The 20,917-nt window shown below is 39.6% G+C and overlaps 1 protein-coding gene across 4 annotated transcripts in view; it reads right to left on the bottom strand.

The window, feature by feature from the left end:
• Nucleotides 1-20,917, bottom strand: part of LOC136691886 (synaptotagmin-2) — a 62,520-nt gene that overhangs the window by 7,246 nt on the left and 34,357 nt on the right. For 2 of the 4 annotated variants that reach the window (XM_066664795.1, XM_066664797.1), the window contains 4 exons: nucleotides 6,366-6,598; nucleotides 6,055-6,215; nucleotides 2,174-2,305; nucleotides 737-904 (listed from right to left, as the gene is read on the bottom strand). In XM_066664795.1, coding sequence (XP_066520892.1) covers nucleotides 737-904; nucleotides 2,174-2,305; nucleotides 6,055-6,215; nucleotides 6,366-6,582 — 678 coding nt within the window. In that variant the 5' untranslated portion in view covers nucleotides 6,583-6,598. Of the gene's footprint in view, nucleotides 1-736; nucleotides 905-2,173; nucleotides 2,306-6,054; nucleotides 6,216-6,365; nucleotides 6,599-17,710; nucleotides 17,848-20,917 lie in introns of those variants that run through there. The other 2 variants (XM_066664796.1, XM_066664798.1) reach the window with 2 other exon arrangements.

The raw sequence follows: 20,917 nt of genomic DNA, 5'->3' as shown, positions 1-20,917 counted from the left end.
AAAATGCTTTAGAACCAATACATTTTATCAGCTCACAGTGTGACTCCTTGCTGATGTGTTATGCACTCTCTTTCAGCTGGATTTAGACATTCTTTTAATTAAAAAATGAAAGTTTAATAAGATAACTCTGATTAACCTTAACCCAAATGGAATGATTCAGATATGACATTCTTCATCTCCAAAGTTTGCTCCTCGGTTTTAGTCATTTCCCAGCATCTTGCAGAGTGATGAAGGGGTTTTTTTTGTGATATAAGAGGTTTACTTGTTGACAACATCACACAATATTCATTCATTCATTCATTATCTGTAAGCGCTTATCCAGTTCAGGGTCGCGGTGGGTCCAGAGCCTACCTGGAACCATTGGGTGCAAGGCGGGAATACACCAACTCCTCACAGACAGTCACCCGGAGCGGGAATCAAACCCACAACCTCCAGGCCCCTGGAGCTGTGTGACTGCGACACTACCTGCTGCCATTGTGTGATGCCGCCCCATCACACAATACTGTTCTGAAAAGCTACACAGCAGTTTAAGGACATATTTATTATTCCTTACATGCTGGAATTAATCAAATTATATTATGATTGACAAATTAATTACTTCTTCTAGCATATATTCAGCACCACATGGATGTTAACAAGTTAAAGATATAGATATTCACCCGAGGGGCCCTTCTAGGCCTTAAATTACTAACAATTCCTTTAATTTTACAATTAAAACTACTTCAAAAGAACACACCTTGAAAACAAACGTCTCATTGAAGACAGGATTTAGTGTCTTTTTGTGCACTTTGGTGTCAAACTTTTTCTTCTTGTCAGGGAGGAGGAAGACTTTTACATAAGGGTCTGAAGTTCCTCCAGAGTCCATAGAAATCAGGTCAGCACACTGCAAGATCCCCACTGTCAACTGGGAATTGAAAGGGTAGGAAGACAGAAAAAGAACCAGAGACAAGACATGAAGACAAGCATAGGAAAAAACATCACAGTTTTAGTAACATTCACGGAAAAACATGATGCACAGAAAGGCCTAGAAATGTGTGAATCTCTTCTAGATCAAATATATAACACATTTCATTTATTCCTGCTACTTTTTGCAATAATTCTGCTGATGTAATCTATTACAAGCACAGAACGGAATGCAACAAGAAACTGGAACTATGTGAAAAATTATTGTAAAGATCTATATAATGGACATGTCACTTTTTAAGACGTAGGCTAGGATTTAATAATGTAAACATGGATAAAGCTACAAAATGTTCTATAGTTGGATGGTGAAAAAAGCCTGTTTTTAATGTTTTGTTTTCATGATTTCACAAAAATCCTTACATTTTCACATTTTCACCGGTTCAGTAATTCATAATCATGACATTGTGTGTTTCAGCAGTGTTTTGAACTGCTCTGAATGAAGCACAATATAGAGAAGCCAATCAGATCTGAGCATGTCTTAAAGGCATATTAACAGACAGCCTGCAAACTCTAAAATAAAAAATAAAGAGAATGTTGTCAAGTTGTTAGACTATTTCTGATAAACAATAAGTGAACCTCAAAAATAAATAAAACTTAGTGTATAAGTGCATAGGCCCTAGGGCTTTCGAGTGGCCCAAGTACTGGCCCTAACATCAGGCACTAAGATAATAAGTTTGATTCCCTGTGATCCCTCAGCCAGCTGAAACAGAGATCTACATAGAAAGCACAATTGGCTTCACTCTTTGGAAGGGGGAAGGATGCTCCCCACTCTCTGAGCAGGATTCTAGATAGCATGGGCTTCTGTTCTGATGCGACAGATTGGGGCATATTCCATTCCACCCCTGCATGTTAAGCTGTTCGGTGTCATTACATGTGAACCATACAGCTGTGGTTCAAAAAGAAGTGGTGTGTTGGCCTCATATGTAATCAAGACTGGAGATACACTGACGGGTGGAATTGATAACAAGTAATAATCAGGTAGAAATCTGATCATTATATTAAGACCCACTTTTATTTAATTAACAGACAAATGATGTCCTAATAAAAATTAAATCTGATGTACCATTTTCTACCTAGAAACTTGCAACATTTACATTGCATAATCAAACTTTGCACAGAAGTATTATGATGAGATACTCAGCCTGAGTAAACTGCTTTGTTACAAACGTATAAATAATGAAAACATGACTCAAAGAAAGGGGAGAAGAACCTTGTTGTCCTGGAAGTCATAATCCAGAGAGTACTGCAGCTTTCCCAGTTTCTCCTCCTCCTTTTCTTCCTCTTCTTTTTCCTCCTCGGTTAAACCTGTTTCTCCATCTTCATCATCATCGTCCTGTTGTTTCTGGAGGAGGAAGTGTATGTAAATGCTGTTAATGAGTGGGTTACAGTGAGGACTTCTTCTCTTTCCTGTCTGCAGCATGCCACAAGCTCAGGGTTTTTATTAGCCTCTTGGTGCAGTAGAGTGTAGATGTGTTTGTAACCGGACTTCACAGTTAGAGCAGCCTTTTACCAATGCAGTCATTCAGGGCTGGGTGCTGCAAATGACTTGAGCTCACAATTTTTTGGTGACACATTATCTGTGTTGTCATGAACGTTCAGTGGATTTCAGCCTGGAATCTTAAGGTTTGTAAATGTTGCTGTCCATGTAGTATCCAATAATATCAGCTAGCACCAGTAAAGCTATTACTCAGGGTGTCTAAAGCTAAGTGAGGCACACTTAACTCATCACTAGCTTTCACACTTTATTAGCAGTGCTGGTCTATGTAGGTTGGGGCATTCATGGGAATGCCATTGATGAACATATTTAATCAGACATAATATATCTGTTTCCTCACAATCATGTGCAGTTTGAGGCCTACTTATATATTTGAGATAATATCCTGAGGCCCATTTTCTCATGATCTGATTCATCACTATTCAGTAATTTTCAGGGGAACCACCGGTGAGCAATTGTGATTTGGTGATTTAAGAAGGAATGTTCTCCTGTGTGCTGTTGCTGGACTTTGAAATGCTGACAGCTGATATTTTTCTATATTATCTATGCAGTATATTTTGGGACAACACCCAGACTGCTGGAAAATAAGTTTTTAATTGTTACTAAGTCATACATAATTTTTCCCTATTAATTCCAATATACATCAATATACAACAAACTGTACAGAAACACATGGGCTACACATATGTGGGTTGTGTTTAGGTTTAGCTAGCCCTGGCCAGAATTACTCACTGGAGAAATTCTTTGGAGTGCCAAATACCAGACTTTAAAGGTACTGTCACTGTAATATATAAGACTAGAAAATGTTAGGGTAGTATATAGTAGGATTTTTATTCATACTTGTCATCCTAGGCCTAGTCTAACACTCATCTAGGATCAGATTAGTTCCTGTGTGGCGTGAAGTTAATTAAAAGGACAGGTACTGAGAAAAAATGAATCCTTTGGGACTTCAGGCGTAAAAATCACATGAGCTCTTTATCAGATTCCTGTATTCCATTCAGGTGGTTTCTGTTTCAGTGAGCTAATGGGAATGTGAATGAGGGTCTCCTTTTTGGGTCAACAGCTCTGTGCGATGTGGCCTTTCTGTAGAATGCGTTTCAAGTGGAGTGCCACCAAAACAATTGTGAGTCTCAAGTCCATTCTTAATAATCTCCCTATAGCAGCAAATTAAAGGGCACAGCATAATTAGTATGTGCTAATGTTCTTGGATTCTGTGCTTTTCATTTCATCAATTCATTCCTTGTTTCAATCTAGCTTTAAAGAGCCCGATGTTCTAAGAGTTTCTCCCCCACACAGAAAGCTATGCCCTTTAAAACATGCATTTGTGAGTCTTAAAGGAGTCAAACCTGTCAGTATTAGTGAGTTAATCATTTCATTCGCATCTCATAACAGGGTTTCATGTTGGTCATTATTGGTTTGTCCATGTAATCATCTGCATTGTAACTTTCCTTTGCTTTTTTTCTTTCATGTTCTTTGGACAAGCAGCAAAATGTTTAAAAAAAAAAAACAAGGAAGTTACAATGGTCATTCCGCCAAACCCTGCGCTAGCACTCGGCGGCCAGAGAGCTGTGTGCCGTTCGTCCGTCCACCTACCGTAGCCCCGCTCAGGAGAAGCGCCATGAAGAATGGCGCGCACACAAAGACACAAAGCAGGAGGGGGGGAGATGGAGGGAGAGCAGAGAGAGAGAGAGGGAGAGGGTGAGGATGAACTCAAGAGACACACCAGGAAGAGAACGAGAGACAGCAAAGAGAGCCATCAACACCAGGAAACTCTGAGAAAAGACACACTACAGCATCAAGAGGAAAGAGTCTGTACTCTGTAGGCCGCAGGCTTCACTGAGCTGTATTCAGAGATGTAGTCGACAAGATACACCACAGGAAATATCCAAGAGTATCCACATACCTATTAGGAAACTTAGAAGTGCCCCCACTGGTCCCAGTGACATTCATCTGTGCACACAGAGTTCATATTTGACCTGTTTCACATGAATCTATGGTCACCATACTCACTGCTGATTGTTGGTTAGAGGAATATAATGCCTCCCAGCATTGGGCTACAGAGCAGTGAAACTGCATCCTAGAGATTAATGCAGTTGAAGCATTTGTGAGATTTGTGATCCAGAACTAATCATCCGACAGCAGAGAACAGGCTGTAACTGCAGCAAAGAGAGAGTGATAACATGTACATGTAACATTTGGACATGTACACTAGAGACTGCACTAGGTACTGCATCATAAAAGAAAAAACTCATATAACTAGGCCTGTCACAATAGATATTTTTGTGACCCCTATATTGTCTCAGAAGTTACTGTGATAAATATTATTACTGTTAGTTTAAGACCATTTGATGCTACTGATATTAATATAATATAATAGAATTATAATGCAACTGCACCCCTTTAAAAAGCAATTAATCTTAGCAAAAAACTAATTATTAAAAAAACTCAGACACTGGAATTGAAATATAAAAAATGTTCAAATATAATAAATAAATTAAATAAAACCAATGTTTTAAAACAAATCCACATAACATCTCCAGAATAGAGAGATCAGAGAAAAACAGAGGACAGCAACTGGATAAAATGGCTCATGACTTTCATTCTTATGTAAATGAATACGTCAGTAAACACAATGGGTGACTTTGAGGTCAGCATGAATTATTGAGGTAATGTCCATATATTGTACGATAAGTCAATAATGTAATTATTGTGACAGGCCTAGGCACAAATTAGGACCAAATCTCATCTGACTCATCACTAAACATCTGCTTTACAGACTGCCCACTTTCAGCATAGTAACCCTCTAGGTCCAGACATATCTGACAGGCAAAGTGTAAATAATATACACATAGTAAATAGTAAATGTTGTCAGAAATAGGTTAGGGCATTGTTATGTTTTGTGTTTCATGTTAAAACTATGGTCTTAATGAGTGTTGTTGAAATGTACACTGCATTCAGGGTAAGAGTCATAGTTTCTCGTAACATAATAATAATATCTTGTGTTTTATAATAATAATAATAATAATAATAATAATAATAATAATAAGTGGCTCTCCTTAACTTGGCTGAAAAAAAAGACCTACAGCTTTTGAAGATTATATTTTTTACGTTTTAAAGGTATTTATTTGCTAGCTATGCTAGCCTAGCTAGCTGGATTGGGCCAGCTAGGCATAGTACCATACACTTTTAGCCTTGTTGACTACACCACTGGTATTCACACATCTGAAAAGTCTGAGTATCTTTTCTCTTTTTTCCTTTTGTTAGCACCTAGCATGTCTTTTCTCATCAGAGAACACAATATGATTATACAATCACATATTAATCACAAAACACAGGAAATAAAATTACACACACACACACACACAGAGTGGATGGACTCTCCTCTTCCATACACATAGATGTGCTCTCATTACACCACAGGCTCACAACACTCTTCCCTTTAATGTTGGCAGAGTCAAAGCCAGACTGATCTTGACTTAGTTGTGGTGCACTCTGAACAGTGGACCACAGCACATATATAAAATTATACAACTGGATTGATTTAATATTTTCTGTTTTGCCCAAATGGTCCCGGCCCCCGCTCTCTATTTACGTACGTCTCCTCCCTGCATGTTCTTCATGTTGAAGCCATCCTTGCCCTTCTTGCCTTTCTTGTTCTTCTTCTTCTTGCAGCAACACTTCTTAATGATGCAGAAGCAGCAGGTGAGGATGAAGAGGGCGCCCACCACAGCAATGGCAATCAGAGCCCAGGGAGGAACTGCAGGAGGGAGAGAGAGAGAGAAAAAGAGAGAGAGAGAAAGAGAGAGAGTTTGCTGAGACACACTGGTTAAACGTGAAGTAGGGGATATTTAAGTGTTTATCTTTTTATGCCCCACCACCAATCTGAAACCATCATGACAGGACTCACGTGGGATGGTCTCAATCTCATTGAGGATCTTGTTACTGAACTTCTTGACAAGGTCATTCATGGAGGATCCTCCAGACTTGGTGGAGTTGTCTGCTATTGTGGAGACTGCTGGGGCAGGGGACATTGTGATGGTGCTGGGTGGGTGTGTGCCTTCCAGGCCTGTGGGTTCAGGGCCCACCATGGCCTCTGGTTTCTTCTTGAACAGGTTCCACTTCATTTTGTGCAGCTAGGCCCTGCAAGAGAGCACCAGAACACCGTTCACCCACCAGAAAAGAGCTCATGTGAGGCAGAGTAGAAGATTGATGTGATGGGGACACCTGAAACAAAATTTGTAAGAACCTCTGTGTCCCACTGACCATATACTGTCCATCCTTTAGAGATGAGAGGGTCACAGCTGGAAGAAAACATTAATACTACACAATGCCCTGCATCCAGACATTGTAATCAGTAATACAGCAAAAGCACCAAGAAATATATGTGGTTAAAGCCCACAGCACTGGGAAGGAAGGCCTTTTTTAATGAGCGAATATACGCCATATAAACAATGGGAGCAGAAATCAAGGTGCGACATCGGGGGCTTCAGGCGAGAAAAGGACGCCATGGAAGACAAATGATAGGGACACAGCTTTGAAGGAAACACGAAAGAGCAGAGCTCACCACCACTGTACCAAGAGAGTACACATATTTATATTTATAACACAGTAATAAATATCTGTTATTCTCTTTTTCAAAAGTATAAAACAAATATAAAAATGACATAAAATACATTTAATAATCAGATACACTTACTTTTAACTATTCTAATTAGTTAGTGAATTAAAAAGGTAGACTTCCATATTTCCATCTTAAAAATCTTTCCTAGACTTTGGGTTAAATTAATTATTTTTTAATAAAAATAATGTTCTTGCACAATTACATTCAGTAGAAACAATAATTATAAATCATTTTCAAATACAGCAAAGAACAAATTTGTGTTTAACTATCAACAGAACTTAAACAAATACAAAGATAAATAAATATATGTATTCATTACTAACATTTTAATTATTATTACTGCAATTAATTATTATGATAATATAATAATAACAAATGTCCATGGTGAATGGATAAATCCAAGGGGTCCAAAATTACTTGGAATATAATACCTTTACATAAGCCTCCATTACAAAAATTTAGCTTACTCCTTCTGTGGCAGAACCATTTGGGAGATTTGAGGGTTTTCTTTTTTGACAGCAACAGAATGTTGTGATTTAAAATCCAGGTTTATAACAGGCTTTTATTAGGCTATGTTTCAAAAACTAATGAAATAGGTAACAGATAATGAAACGGAAATATTTTAAGGGCTAATACAGCAACAAAACATATTCCTACAGTCACCTTAATGAAACAGTCTGGTGGAGACAGACAAGGGCAATAAAGAATGGCACACTGCAAATAATGATGTCCCAGGGAGCCAAATCAACTTAAATCTATCTGATATATCGCATTTAGGAACGGTCATATTTCATTTTTCTTCTACAAATGTTTAGGTTTTCCAAAGGGAATATTTTCACTCGTTTGCCAAATCATTTTGGAACATGCCTTAAAAGGAGAAAAATAATCTACCAATTGACTGAGATCTTTTAACATCATAAGAATTTAAATGAGTTAACAATGACTGGACAATCTCCAGGAGAACTGCTGTGTCTGATCCACCCATACTAGCACAATACATATTAACACATCATCCCTGACATGCCAGTGTCACTGCAGTGCTGAGAATGCCCACCGACCAAACAGGGTGAAAGGGGGCTCACATAGTATGCAGAGCAACAGCTGGACTACAGGCTGTAAGTGCATCTGTACAGTCAGTGTGGCAGAGAGAATCAGTGTATAATTGTCTTTCAACAATGTCAATATGAAAATTATTAAATGTATATCAACTAAATTAATGTTGATTTCTCCTGCCAAGACAGCTTTAGTGCAAGTAAAATCAAAACCTGTCACTAACTGGTGGATCCACTATAAAACCAAATGCGAAAAGCTAAGCTGGACATTGTCCAGAGCAGATATATCTCTTTCTCTTTGGTTTAGACTAAATAATCTTCACCACTACAATGTCATCCTCTGGTAAAAACAACCAAGCGTCCTCTGTGAATAAAGATAATAACAATAGTTCCTCTGCGATTAAATGGGATGAACATGGATCCATACACAAAGCTATAAGTTCTGAGGAGTCTCCAGTAACAGAGGAGTGGGTTACAATGTCTGAAAGAGAATAAAAGTATAGTCGGCAAATTCAACTTCTCCATACAGCTTATGAACCCAAAGTATCCAGACATCTTCTAATGAGTGAATTCAGGGAAGTGAACATATTTCACACACGTGGCTTGTATTTTTCCACAGAAAAGCACTGACCGACAGAGGAAACGTTCCAGAGCAGCTACCCATGAAACTAATGTCACACGGCTCAGTGTAAAGTATGGCATAGAGGGATATAAAACCCTCCAGCACTGGGCTGTGGGGCAATAGAACTGTGTTCTCTGGAATGAGGGAGCTCTATCAAAAAAATTAAAATGAGCTTTAATACAAAAAGCGCATTCATTCATTTATATTCTGTAGCTACTTCATCTTGTTCAGTGTCACGTGGGTCCAGAGCCTACCCGGAACCATTGGGTGTAATGGAATAAGACACCAGTCCCTCACAGGGCATCACACACTTGCCCAGTCACTCACAAACTCTCACATTTTTTACACAGGTAATCCACCTACCAATATGTGTTTTTGGACTGCTCACAGACAGTCACCTGAGGCAAGGGTCAAACTTGGGACCCCCAGATTTAAGAGCCATTTGGCCGCAACAGTACCTGCAGCACCACTGTGCTACCCAATTAACTGTATTTCATTCAAATGAAATGCTACATCCTTGTCATCATCAAATGCTCAGAAAATGCATACGGGATAAGTTGAAAGAGTTTCCACTGGGGAATAACTGCTTATTCATAAACCTGGTTCTTTTTTTTCCTTTTAAATAAACTTGACATTTTTCTGAGTCTAAGACTCAGTACCAGACAACAGTGCTTTCTTTTCCTTACTGAATAAACTCCTCTTTGCCAACTCCTGTTAACCTGTAAGGTGATAGGTAAGGAGAGATATAAACGAGACAGGGGAAACGGGGGGAAAACTGAACAACTGTGCGATTGCCCTAATGCTAATGGCTAAATCCTAATTACACATTCATTCTCTTTAGACTAAGAGGGGATCGCTTTAATACGCTTTATTGATTGCTGTGTCAACCTGCACAGGCACATATTAAGCAGTGGAAGTGAAGTAATATGTACAACACATGGGCAGCAAGAGCGTGTTAAACGGGTCAAAGGTTTTCAAAATAGAGCTGGAATTCTATCACCTCGTCTTTGATACATGATACATAAACTGAAACCCAAAATACTGGCTTAATGTTTCTTTTTTTTCCCCCTCAACCAATTTTCACCCTTGCTTTTATTATTGAGAACCCTCCCCCACCCCACCCCACCCCTCATGAGTGAGGACTCCCTCAGTGACAAGTGATGCTATCAAACTAAAGAGTAAAGGTTAGCACTTGCTTCCTTTGAGACATGTGAAACCTGCCACTGGATCTTTTAAGAACTGCCACTAATCTTTGGAACTCAACACACTTTGAGGAGAACACTTTAAGCACAATTCTAATGTTAGGTAACAACTAAGGTGTTAGCTAACTAATGAACATGTCATCAATGGAGGACTCCTGACAATGCAGTCTGTACTACCCACAGGAAGAAATACACTACGTATACAAATGTTCATAGACACCTCTTATAATGAGTGAATTCAGCTCTTTAAATTGAACCAACTGCAAAAACAGATGTTCATTTGGTCACACACAGCTTGTAAACTTAAACAAAGTAGGATGCTCTGGATAGTCATCATTCTCTATGCCACTCCAGAGTACTTCAGGTTCTCTGTAGTAATGGAGCATCACCAAGTACATATGGGATGAATTGGAGCATGCTGAATGCTATCAAATCCTGCAAAGAAATGTCCCATATCTAAGGTAAGACCCTTGTAGAACAGCATCACACTTTAGACAAAACTGAAGTCAAATGACTTCCAAGGTGTTTATACTAAAGACGACACAACTGCTGTTATCATGTGACTAAATGTGAGCTTACATTATATTGTGTTTTAAGCAATAATTCTGCATATATTCCTTACAGAATCGGATTGGATTCATTTGTTTTTTGCTGATGTTGGTTTCATCATTTTCTGCTGATATCATCCTGGTATCAGACCAGTGTCAGTCTCTGTTTTAAATATAATTCGTGTATGAGAATTTTCTCCACTAAAGAAAAGAGTTAAGTCAGAGGATAAAAGAGAGTGAGAGAACACAAAAACAACCGGCACTCTTAAATCTTTGCTGAAGGATTTCTGGACGAGGATATTGATTAACTCAAGCACAACTGCACTGTGCTCTCTCTCTCTCTCTCTCTCTCTCTCTCTCTCTCTCTCTCTCTCTCTCTCTCTCTCTCTCTCTCTAAGGTGAACCAACAAGGCAGATGTGTATTAAATTCATCTAGGTTCTAGGTTAACTATTGGGAGGAGCTACTGATTTTTAATCACAACCCAGTTCTCATAGTCTCAAGCCTTTCACTCATTATTACCGTCCATTTCCAGCCAGTCTTCCATTAGTAGCCATTCCATGTAGAGCTCCACTACATTACATGGTAGGCACAATGGAGGGTGTCATTGATTTTTTTTACCCCATTGCTTGTTATCTGCCCCCTCTTCTCTGCAGCTCCACTGCTCACCTGCTGAGTTAGACTGACATTTGCTCTCTAGCTGAGCTATTGATTGACAACGTCCCATCGTTGTAGCCATTGCGCCGGCATGGAGAATATGATGAGGCTGCCCTTTTCACTCGCTCACACTATCAGTCACAACAGGCTCTCATTAGAATGCTTCTCACTGGTCCGGACTCGTCATATTGAAAGTGATTTTGACAGATCAGGGCTTTGGCTTTCATCCCTTGCCCTGCATGGGAAAAATGATAGCCCCCCACTGCATCCCCTCAAAAAGGATGGGAATGAACAATGAGTTTGGCATGAATATCCTCTGAAAAATCATGTAGCACTGGACATGGCTGTGTATTCCTACTGGGTCCCAAAAGCACTGATTCAATTGGATGATTGGAGCATTAGAAGAGGGAATGTAGCAGAACCTAAAGCAGCATTTCCCTCAGATAAATCACTGGTCTCCGAGCTCCGCTCTCAGCAGTTTGTGATGGGGGAAGTGTAGCTTTCATTTGACTTCACCCTCTCTCTCAGAGAGACAAAGCAAGGGAGAAGTGATCTGTCTGAGTTTGGGAGACAGGCAATCTCGCAGGCCCAGCTAAATGAGCAAGCAAGACAACTGGACAGAATCGGGCTACACAGCTGCCAAACTGGCCAGGCTTTGACCCTGACATCTGCAGAGCAGACACATGTAAAATTCATCTCAATAATGGCAGACAGAAGTACACACACTCTTGAAAGTTAAGAGTACTTTGACGCCACTTTTGGATTCTATGAACCAGCCCTTGAAATGGGCATTTTTTGTCTTAAATAGGATGAATTTTTTTTTCCACATAACATAAAGGTCATATGCCAATAAATGACTAACCCCCAAAAAGTACAAACAAGCCAAGAACCATTTATATAATTATTCCACTGCAAGATACTGGAACCTTTAGCACCAGAAACCAGAACTGTGTTTTTTCTATTGGCTACTGGCCACCGTCTAGTTCCAAAAGTTCCAGTCTCATGGTCAGTGCTTAAATATATTCCAGTAGGTGCTAAAGAGTAACAGCCCAAGTCAGTGATAGCATTTACGCTAGCAAACACACAATTAGTGTTTTTGCTCATTTCCATCATCCAAGAACCTCTTGACTCTGCAAGGTTGTATGTGATTGCAGGCATTTGTGTCAGTGCAGGGGAAAACTGTAATATACATTCATATCATACAGTAAAGTCGCTAACTACACAGCAAATTCACCAGTGTTAAATCAACACTATTAGTGTAAAATTAACACTGTTAGTGTAATACTTTAACACTCTCAGTGTTAAGTTAACACTAATGGTGTTGATTTAACACTGGAGAATTTGCTGTGTAGAAAGAAATACTGCTAATTAGCCAAATTAGACACTTTAACTGTTCTAGAAAATGGGAGGGTTGTTGTGTTAGAAAGGGAATCTGGCAAAATAAAATGTGTGCCGTGCTTAATGTGCAGATCCCCAGCCGGGTTGGTGGGTGATCTGTTGTGGTGAACCCTTTCAGGAGAAACCAAAATGTGACAACAGGTGCTCTAGCTATTCTGTTGCTGAGAAAATTAACAAGACCTAGAGCCATAATTTATGCTGTTTCCTGTCTATGAAGAGAAACCATTCATTTCAGTCCCTTAACTTTAAAAGAAGGTGGACCTACTTAAGATATTCAGACTGAAATCGGTTTGTAACATAACTTCCAGTATTCCGGTATATATAAGTGTTTAGGGTAACTTGCTTCCTTTCCAGGAAAAAAAGCCACAGTACAACTGATTCATAGTCTCCACACTGCCCCCTGCCTGCAGAAGGGTGAACTCAAGTTGCACAGCTAAATTCACAGCAACGTTCTCAGTGAAATGTTCAAGAGGCAGATTCACACACTCAGAAAATCCAAAACCCCCCACAGGGGCAAGTGGGGAGCAAAATGAAACGGGACCCTGAATGGTTTGAAAGTCAGCTAAGCACAGCTTTGAAGTAGCCAAGGGAAAAACATACAAACAGTTGTTTGGAGCCTAAATCCATTTCTTTAATCACCCCTTTCCAACTACACAGTTTTGCATTTTTGCTGCACTTATACACCCGATTACACTAATGAGAGTCTTGATAATTGTCCATAATTATTGAATCTAATAAATGGCCAGGCAAGGAAAACACAAATCGGAGCAGTATGTTTGCTCCTCGGCATGGGGACTGAGGCTCTGTCCACATAGAAAGAGCCCTAGACACAAAGTAATCAATGTTCTATTCTCCTCAGAGGAAAACACGGGGGAATAGAAAGCATTCAGCTTCAAGGCTGCAGCCAGAAAGAAGCACGGATAACTTTCAAGAGTTCTTAAAAGCAAATACAGCACAGAGTCAAGACACATTACACATTTAGAGTCAAATGGGCTCTGTGCTGCTGGAGAAAAAGAGCCGTGTGGCAGCAGTGGACCATGGGGATGACACAATAACAGATGTTTTTCTCTGTACAGGGAGCCTCATGGATTTACACTTTATTGTGCTTGGATTTTGGGATATACTAACAACATTCTACATTTTAATATGAGCGAAAAGTGACAGTCTCAGTGGGATGCAACTGTAACTAAAAGGTACTTATGGATTAGGGGGGGATTCTCCCTTAATCCAGTGGATCTGCTCTGTTGAGGAGACCCAGAGTGGCCTAGGCATTGCGCCCAGCGAGCAAACAGCTTTGTAAGTTACATTTTTAGAAAAGTATGTTAGAAAGGTTAGCCCATGTTCCTGTCATTAGCCGTTAAGTGTTTCAACTCTTTAGTTGAGTTTGACTCATACTGCAGATGGATTCCATAATCTTTCTGAGAAGTAACATCTCCAAGAACACAGGGATTACTGCCCTACAGAAACAAAAAAAATGTGTTTTTTTCTGCACAACAAAATTGATTGAGATTGATTGAGATTTTTCCTGAAATAAATTAAAAAAAATTCCCAGTAATCTTATCTGTGTCTCTTCATGGCATTTAGTTGAGATCTCAGTGAGGTTTTACTCTGGGCTCAGATTTGCTGAATGATCAGTCCTGTTTATCTAGCTCATTTTCAAACTGAATTAAAAGCATTAACTCAATTATTTCTCATTCAACCTACAGATCTTTCTCGGTTTTAATCTTTAAATAGCTGTTATTCATTTTACCTGGACCAGAAATATCTCCTTTTTGTCTGATGCTATATCTCCTGAGGAAATTATGAGAATCACCATTAAGTCTCCAGTGCCATCAATGAGCAGGTTTTCAGCAATAAACCTGTCTTCTGGGACAGTTCTTTTCAGTTCATTTATGCATTTTTAATGGTACAGGCCAAAAGTCAAGAAAATGAGGACAAGCTACTTTAATCAAATGCAGGTTTATGAGTGAAATTAGACAAGCTCTTGGCATATTCAAAGACTAAAACTGAATTTTAATTCTGATTTTAACGTGTCCTCCACACTTCCAGTGGCCACTACCCGTGTGAGGTGAGGAGGGGGCAACATGGAGCGGGTTTTTGTGTCAAAACACACTTATTCTTGGCAGCAAAGACAAACATGCACCCCACTGCATAGATCTATATTTGAATACATACATGCAGGAACACCTCAATCAATTAGAATATCATCAAAACGTTAATTTATTTCTGTAATTCAGTTCAAAACGCTGAACTCATATATTATATAGATGCATTACGAACAGAGTGATCTATATCAACCGATTATTTAAATTTTTTTTAATGTTGTTGATTATGGCTTACAATGAAATGAAAACTCAAATGTCATAATCTCAGAAAATTTGAATAATCAACACAAAACACTTGCAAAGTCTTTAAAATAATCCCTTAGTCTGGTTCAGTAGGCTACACAATCATGGCTTGACAGAGTATTAGCAGTTACTGACACTCTCCTGCTGGAGCATATTAATGGACAGTAGAATGGAAGAAAAAGTGTCATAGAAAAAGGGGAGTACTTCGTGCATCCCTCTGCTCTCAAGATGTGAAGATGGAGATGTGAATTTAATTTTCCAGCAGGACTTGTCCACACTGCCAAAAGTACCAATACCTGGTTTAATGACCACAGTATCACTCTGCTTGATTGGCCAGCAAACTCGCCCTGATCTAAATCCCATAGAGAATTTATGGGGTATAGTCAAAAGGAAGATGATAGACACCAGACCCAACAATACAGACGAGCTGAAGGCCACTATCAGAGCAACCTGGGCTTCCATAACATCTCAGCAGTGCCACAGGCTGATCACCTGCACGCTGTATTGATGCAGTAATCCATGCAAAAGGAGCCCAGACCAAGTATTGAGTGCATATACTGTACATACTTTTCAGTAGGCTAACATTTCTGTATTAAAAATCACTTATTAAATTGGGCTTATATAATATTTTAATATTCTGAGATAATGACTTACAGCCATAATCATCAATGTTAAAAGAAATAAAAGCTTGAAATAAATCACTCTGTTTGTAATGAGTCCATATGAGTTTCACATTAGAATTGAATTACCAAAATAAATTATCTCTTTGATTATATTCTAATTTATTGAGATGCACCTGTGTGTGTGTGTCTGAGTGTGTGTATGTTTATAATCTAACCATAGTGCAAAGGCATAGATCTCCATATTGGCAGGTATACATACAACACTTCCCTATGCCAAACGCACACACTCGCATGCACACACACACACACATGTTTATGTTTGCAACCATTTCCAAAAAATAGGCTACGGAATAATTATTCATTTAAAAATAGATTTTAAATATATAATAAATTAATGAATATAAATAAATTAATGTATGAAAGAATAACAAAACTAAAAATAAAATGAATAATGCTGTGTCTCTCACTATGTTTCATGTTTACCGTACTCTGGCTCCTCACACTTTAGAGAGAAACATTGATGGACATTGATGTTAATTTGTTTCCTTGCCACTCCAAGGGCTCCTCTAACACACTTAAGATGGCGTCAGGGATTCCCCGAGGAGAAGTGGTGAGGCAAAGTGAGAGAGGGCAAGTTAAAACCAGAACTGAAATGCAGGGTAAACGGTGTCTAAGTGTGGATCCTTTTGGCCAGTGGTAATTTTACTAGAGGTACGTATGAATGGTATGAAACATATGAAAACCATGATATACACATCTATTATGTTTTGTTTACAAGCAATTCTCTGGTCTTATTATTAAAAGATTAATCTGCAGTACAAGGCAAAACTGTGTTCAAAACAATTAGAATTTAAATGTTAATATGATGGACCAGGAAATCCTTCATTGTTATGTAACCACTCATTCTTATGTAAAAGAACAGTGGACGGTGCTGTTAGACAGGGGGGAGAACACCTTTGTGCTATTTGATCCTGTCACAGGAATTTCATTAAGACCCCTGTGTTGTCTTGAGGAAAATGGATATAATATGTCCCTTTAAAGCATAAGAGCAGCAACAAATATAGAGAAACAGCAGAACATGTTACTGATCTAAACCCATGGCCCTGTGTGGGCGAGGGATGTGTGAGTGATCCTCAAGTATTATGAGAGATCTTAGGCTAACTCTTCAAATAAATCTTAGTGTCATGATCTGTGGAGGAAGGCCAGTTCTGTTGCTATGAAGCCTGTGGGGAACTGTCAGGGAAGGCCTATTGATTTTTGCTATCTCTGTTATTTTAATTAATATCATCAGGATTTTTCCTTAAGTATCTGGGTGACACAACCAAGCTCTGACCTTATTATTTACAGTGTGCTCCTCCAAGTATGTTGAGCTCCAATGTGGTTTTAGCAGCAGTAACTGTTTGTTGTTTTTTTTTCCTCTGAGGAGATTCCAGCCTTCACCTTCACATTGTGTGATAGGGTGGAATTGACTACAACCGAGGAGGAAATAAAACGTTATAACAAATTATATCAGGTTACTTTCAGAAGGTCTGTTCAATAGCTCCTTGTCCTGGTCTGACCCTCATGCAATCAATTTACCTCAGCATCTCAAGCCTGAGCAACACCTCCACAGCTCTGAACCACATCTGGTTCAGTGTCTTCTGCAGTGACCTGTACTGCATGTTCACAAAATGATAAGGGATGCCATGATAAGGGATATCATGGGATAAAATGATAAGGGATAAGCACCCATATTAGACATGCTTTTACTGGTACTACTACATTACCCCAGGGTTTCCACATGCAAGAGGGATGAATGAAGAAAAAATTGTAGGCAATTTAACACAGTTTCATGCACTGCAGTGGAAACTGCTGGCACGGGACTCTACTTCCAGCCGCCTCCTTATTAAATCTATGGCAGCGCAGTTACATTAGTGAATGGCATGATTAATTATGGTCATTGTCACTCCTCCTGCACCTGCTGTGATGGGCTTGCCGCTCTCCACTGAGGCAAAAACGGTACGATTTAAGCTGTGAGTGGTGCCCAGTTTACCGTAGCTTAAGTTCCTAAACAACCCAGCGATAACACCGTTCCACTACACACACTCTGTACGAACTCTGCATGCCAGGCTCAAGCATGGAGCAAGGAAGCGAATCAGAGATCGAGCAAGACAGAGAGCAAGAGAAAGGGAACCCCCCCTTACCAGGCAGTAGTTGTGTCCTCCTGATCACAGACACTCGTCCAAATACGAGTGGTGGACTTAACGCCTCAGTGGTGAGGTAACATCCCCCAGTGACTCCTCCATCAGTGCAAACTGCAGCGCCCCTCACTTCTCTCCACTGCAGTAGAGCTCGCTCACATACACTTACACACACAGTAATACCCCCCCACCCTTCTTCTCTCTCTCTCCCTCACTCACACACACATTGCTCAGCTCCTGTTCCTTACACCTTCTGTTTTGCACATCCTCTAACTCTATATCTATCTCACACATTGACATTTACTGTCTCGCAGCCTTTCTAATTCTCATGTACCTCTCTCTCTCTTGTATTAGCTCTTCTCCATTCTCTCTCACTCTCATATAAACACTCTTACTTTTTTCTTATACTCTTCTACCTCTCTCTCTCTCTCTCTCTCTCTCTCTCTCTCTCTCTCATTTATGATGCTGCTCACACACTGCTGCATGCAGTAAGCTACGCCCTGAACGGGTACTGGAGGACAATCTAAAATGATCAATATGTAAACCCCCCCTCCTTAGGGGCTCTGCTGGTTTAGCTGCTGAAATGGGCTGAGCTGGGGGAAGGAGGTGGGGAGTGGGATGTGATACAGAGGCACCAGGTGCACACAGCAAACCTGGGGAGAGGGAAGATGCCATTTCTGGAGTCATTTCTAGTTTCAGCTCTCTCTGCTCGCTCATTCAGAACACGGCCAAACAATGAAAAATCTCAGGCCAATTCTGTGCAGCACATGGCAAGCCTAACAGAGGAACATTCAGTAACGTGTTAACCCTTTAAACTCATATAGCGAGGTATTACTCAGTAGCTACACTGCAGAAGATCGAATAAAGGAAGGTTATTAGTGAACAGGAGCTCCATAAATGTTTAGCATTAACTCTATCATTGAAACGTGTGAAATAATTCATTGTGGAGTAACTCATAAACATGATAAAAGTTTTTGGACATCAACAATTTAAAGTCAGTATGTGTTTCTAGACTGAATCATTTCATATCAGAACTATTCTGAATGACACTGTTTGCGTCGTAATAATCTGATCATGAAGAAACTTGGAAAAATGGAATTTGCCTTTAAAGGAACACTATGTAATGTTTTTACCTTAAAATTACAGCTTCAGAATCATTGTGATGCTCGTTTGACCTCTAATAAGAGAACAGAGCCTCTGCCTTTGCTATTCTGCACTCAGCACTGCAGAAAATGCACTATGTAACTGTCGGAGGGGGGTAGGAAACCACCCCCATCCCTCCTTCCTCATGATTTCAGGAGAGAGCTGTAAAAGTGAATTACACTCTGCAACTATAGGGGGAGCCCAGGAGCAAAAATACCAAGTCTTACCTGTAGTGTCTGTACCTAGGTGTAAGGACGAGTAATGGAAACTTAAATATCTTAAACATCCATTTTAATATGAAATCCAAAATAGTGCTTCTGCCTGGATGTGTATCTTTCTCGACACCTGACAAGCAAATGTTTCTACTGACACTCTCTTATAAATAATTTTACCTAGCTTTAGGGCAGGTGTTGCAAACATATCCAGGTGGTGCAGTTTGCCTCCATTTTCTTATCATTTTAATGGGATTTCTGGGAAAGCCTCAGGCACAAAAAAGACTAACAGAACATGATTTAGACGAAAAAGCTCCTGAAACTGAAGTCCCACTCAATCTGCACAGAACATCGTAAGACGCCCCCACATTAACAGAAACTGAGCCAAAGAGCCAGAGAGCAATCTAAGAGACCATTACTCTACGTGTCTCAGTCCATAATGGGAAACTGCAACATTTATGCGTAAAATCCAAACATTACTTTACTTCAGGGCAAGGGAGTGTCACATGACAGGAATGACTGCAATCCATGAATTACAGAACTGGTTTTTAAAGTGACCAAGCAAAGACTTGCAGTGGATATGCAGTGCTTATTAATGACGACTTCAGCTGATCTGGTCTGGTCACAGAAGCAATAAGTCATTTTACAATCAAAGCATTATACAAAGAAAGCAATTATTATTTCCATTATTTTTTGTACTTTATAAAAAAAATATATTGCAACTCATATATGATGAAGAAACATATTGCTTTGTAGTCCCTGGATGAACCACTTTATGGTCCATAGAATGTGCCATCCACATGGGGGCAGCCATGTTTAAAATAGGTTTATAACAGAATCTCTGATATTCTTATACACATATACTCTTATTATCACAATATACACCTAATACTTTAAACCACGCTCCAAAACCTAAACCAACACTGGTCTAATCCTAACTCTACTGCTATCGATAATCATTTGAGATTCACCAGATAGTCTCAGCGTTTGAATATAAATTGAACTAAAATCGCAGTGATGAATAAACCCTAAATTAAATAAATGAATAGTGATTAATAAGAGGGTGGCACAGTGGTGCAGCAGGTAGTGTCTCAGTCACACAGCTCCAGGGACCGCTCCGGGTGACTGTCTGTGAGGAGTTTGGTGTATTCTCCCAGTGTCCATGTGGGTTTCCTCCGGGTGCTCCGGTTTCCTCCCATGGTCCAAAAACACACGTTGGTAGGTGGATTAGAGACTTAAAAGTGTCAGTAGGTGTGAGTGTGTGTCTCACCCTGTGAAGGACTGGCAGCCTGTGAAGGACTGTGATTACGGGTAGGCTCCAGACCCACCGCAACCCTGAATTTGATACGCAGTTACAGACAATGAATGAATAAATGATTAATAAGAGTTTTGCATATTCCCATTATATGTTGTTCAGATTCAGGCTTAATTCTAGTTTCTGACAAGAAGAAAAGAAAGCATTATACTAAAAAAACAACTTTTATAGTTTTAGGAATCACACATATCTTCAAACTCTACCCACAGTTTGTTGTTAATATCATTAAAAGCTTAATGTTGTGCCATTTTGGGTTTGGTCCATTTTATTGATGGTTGCTTTAAGCACATTCAGCAAGGCAGTGATTCAATTGCATCACTCCATTCCCTGTGATTAGGTGAGACTGAATGTGAGCAAGAGAGAGGCCAGGAGCAGCTGTAGGCCACTGTCTTGTCGCAGGAGTGACAGAGCATTTAAAGGTGAATGCTTTATTTAGGTTTACTAGAAGCTCTGATAAACAAGGAGGCAGGTCCCGGAACGCGGTGTCCTGTGAGGCACGTTGTCTCAGTCCAGATAAAATCTGCATCACATCTGAGAAAT

Source organism: Hoplias malabaricus, chromosome 3 (assembly GCF_029633855.1).
Source record: "Hoplias malabaricus isolate fHopMal1 chromosome 3, fHopMal1.hap1, whole genome shotgun sequence".
Classification (NCBI taxonomy): Eukaryota; Metazoa; Chordata; class Actinopteri; order Characiformes; family Erythrinidae; genus Hoplias; species Hoplias malabaricus.
This window is presented reverse-complemented; position numbering and strand designations above follow the sequence as displayed.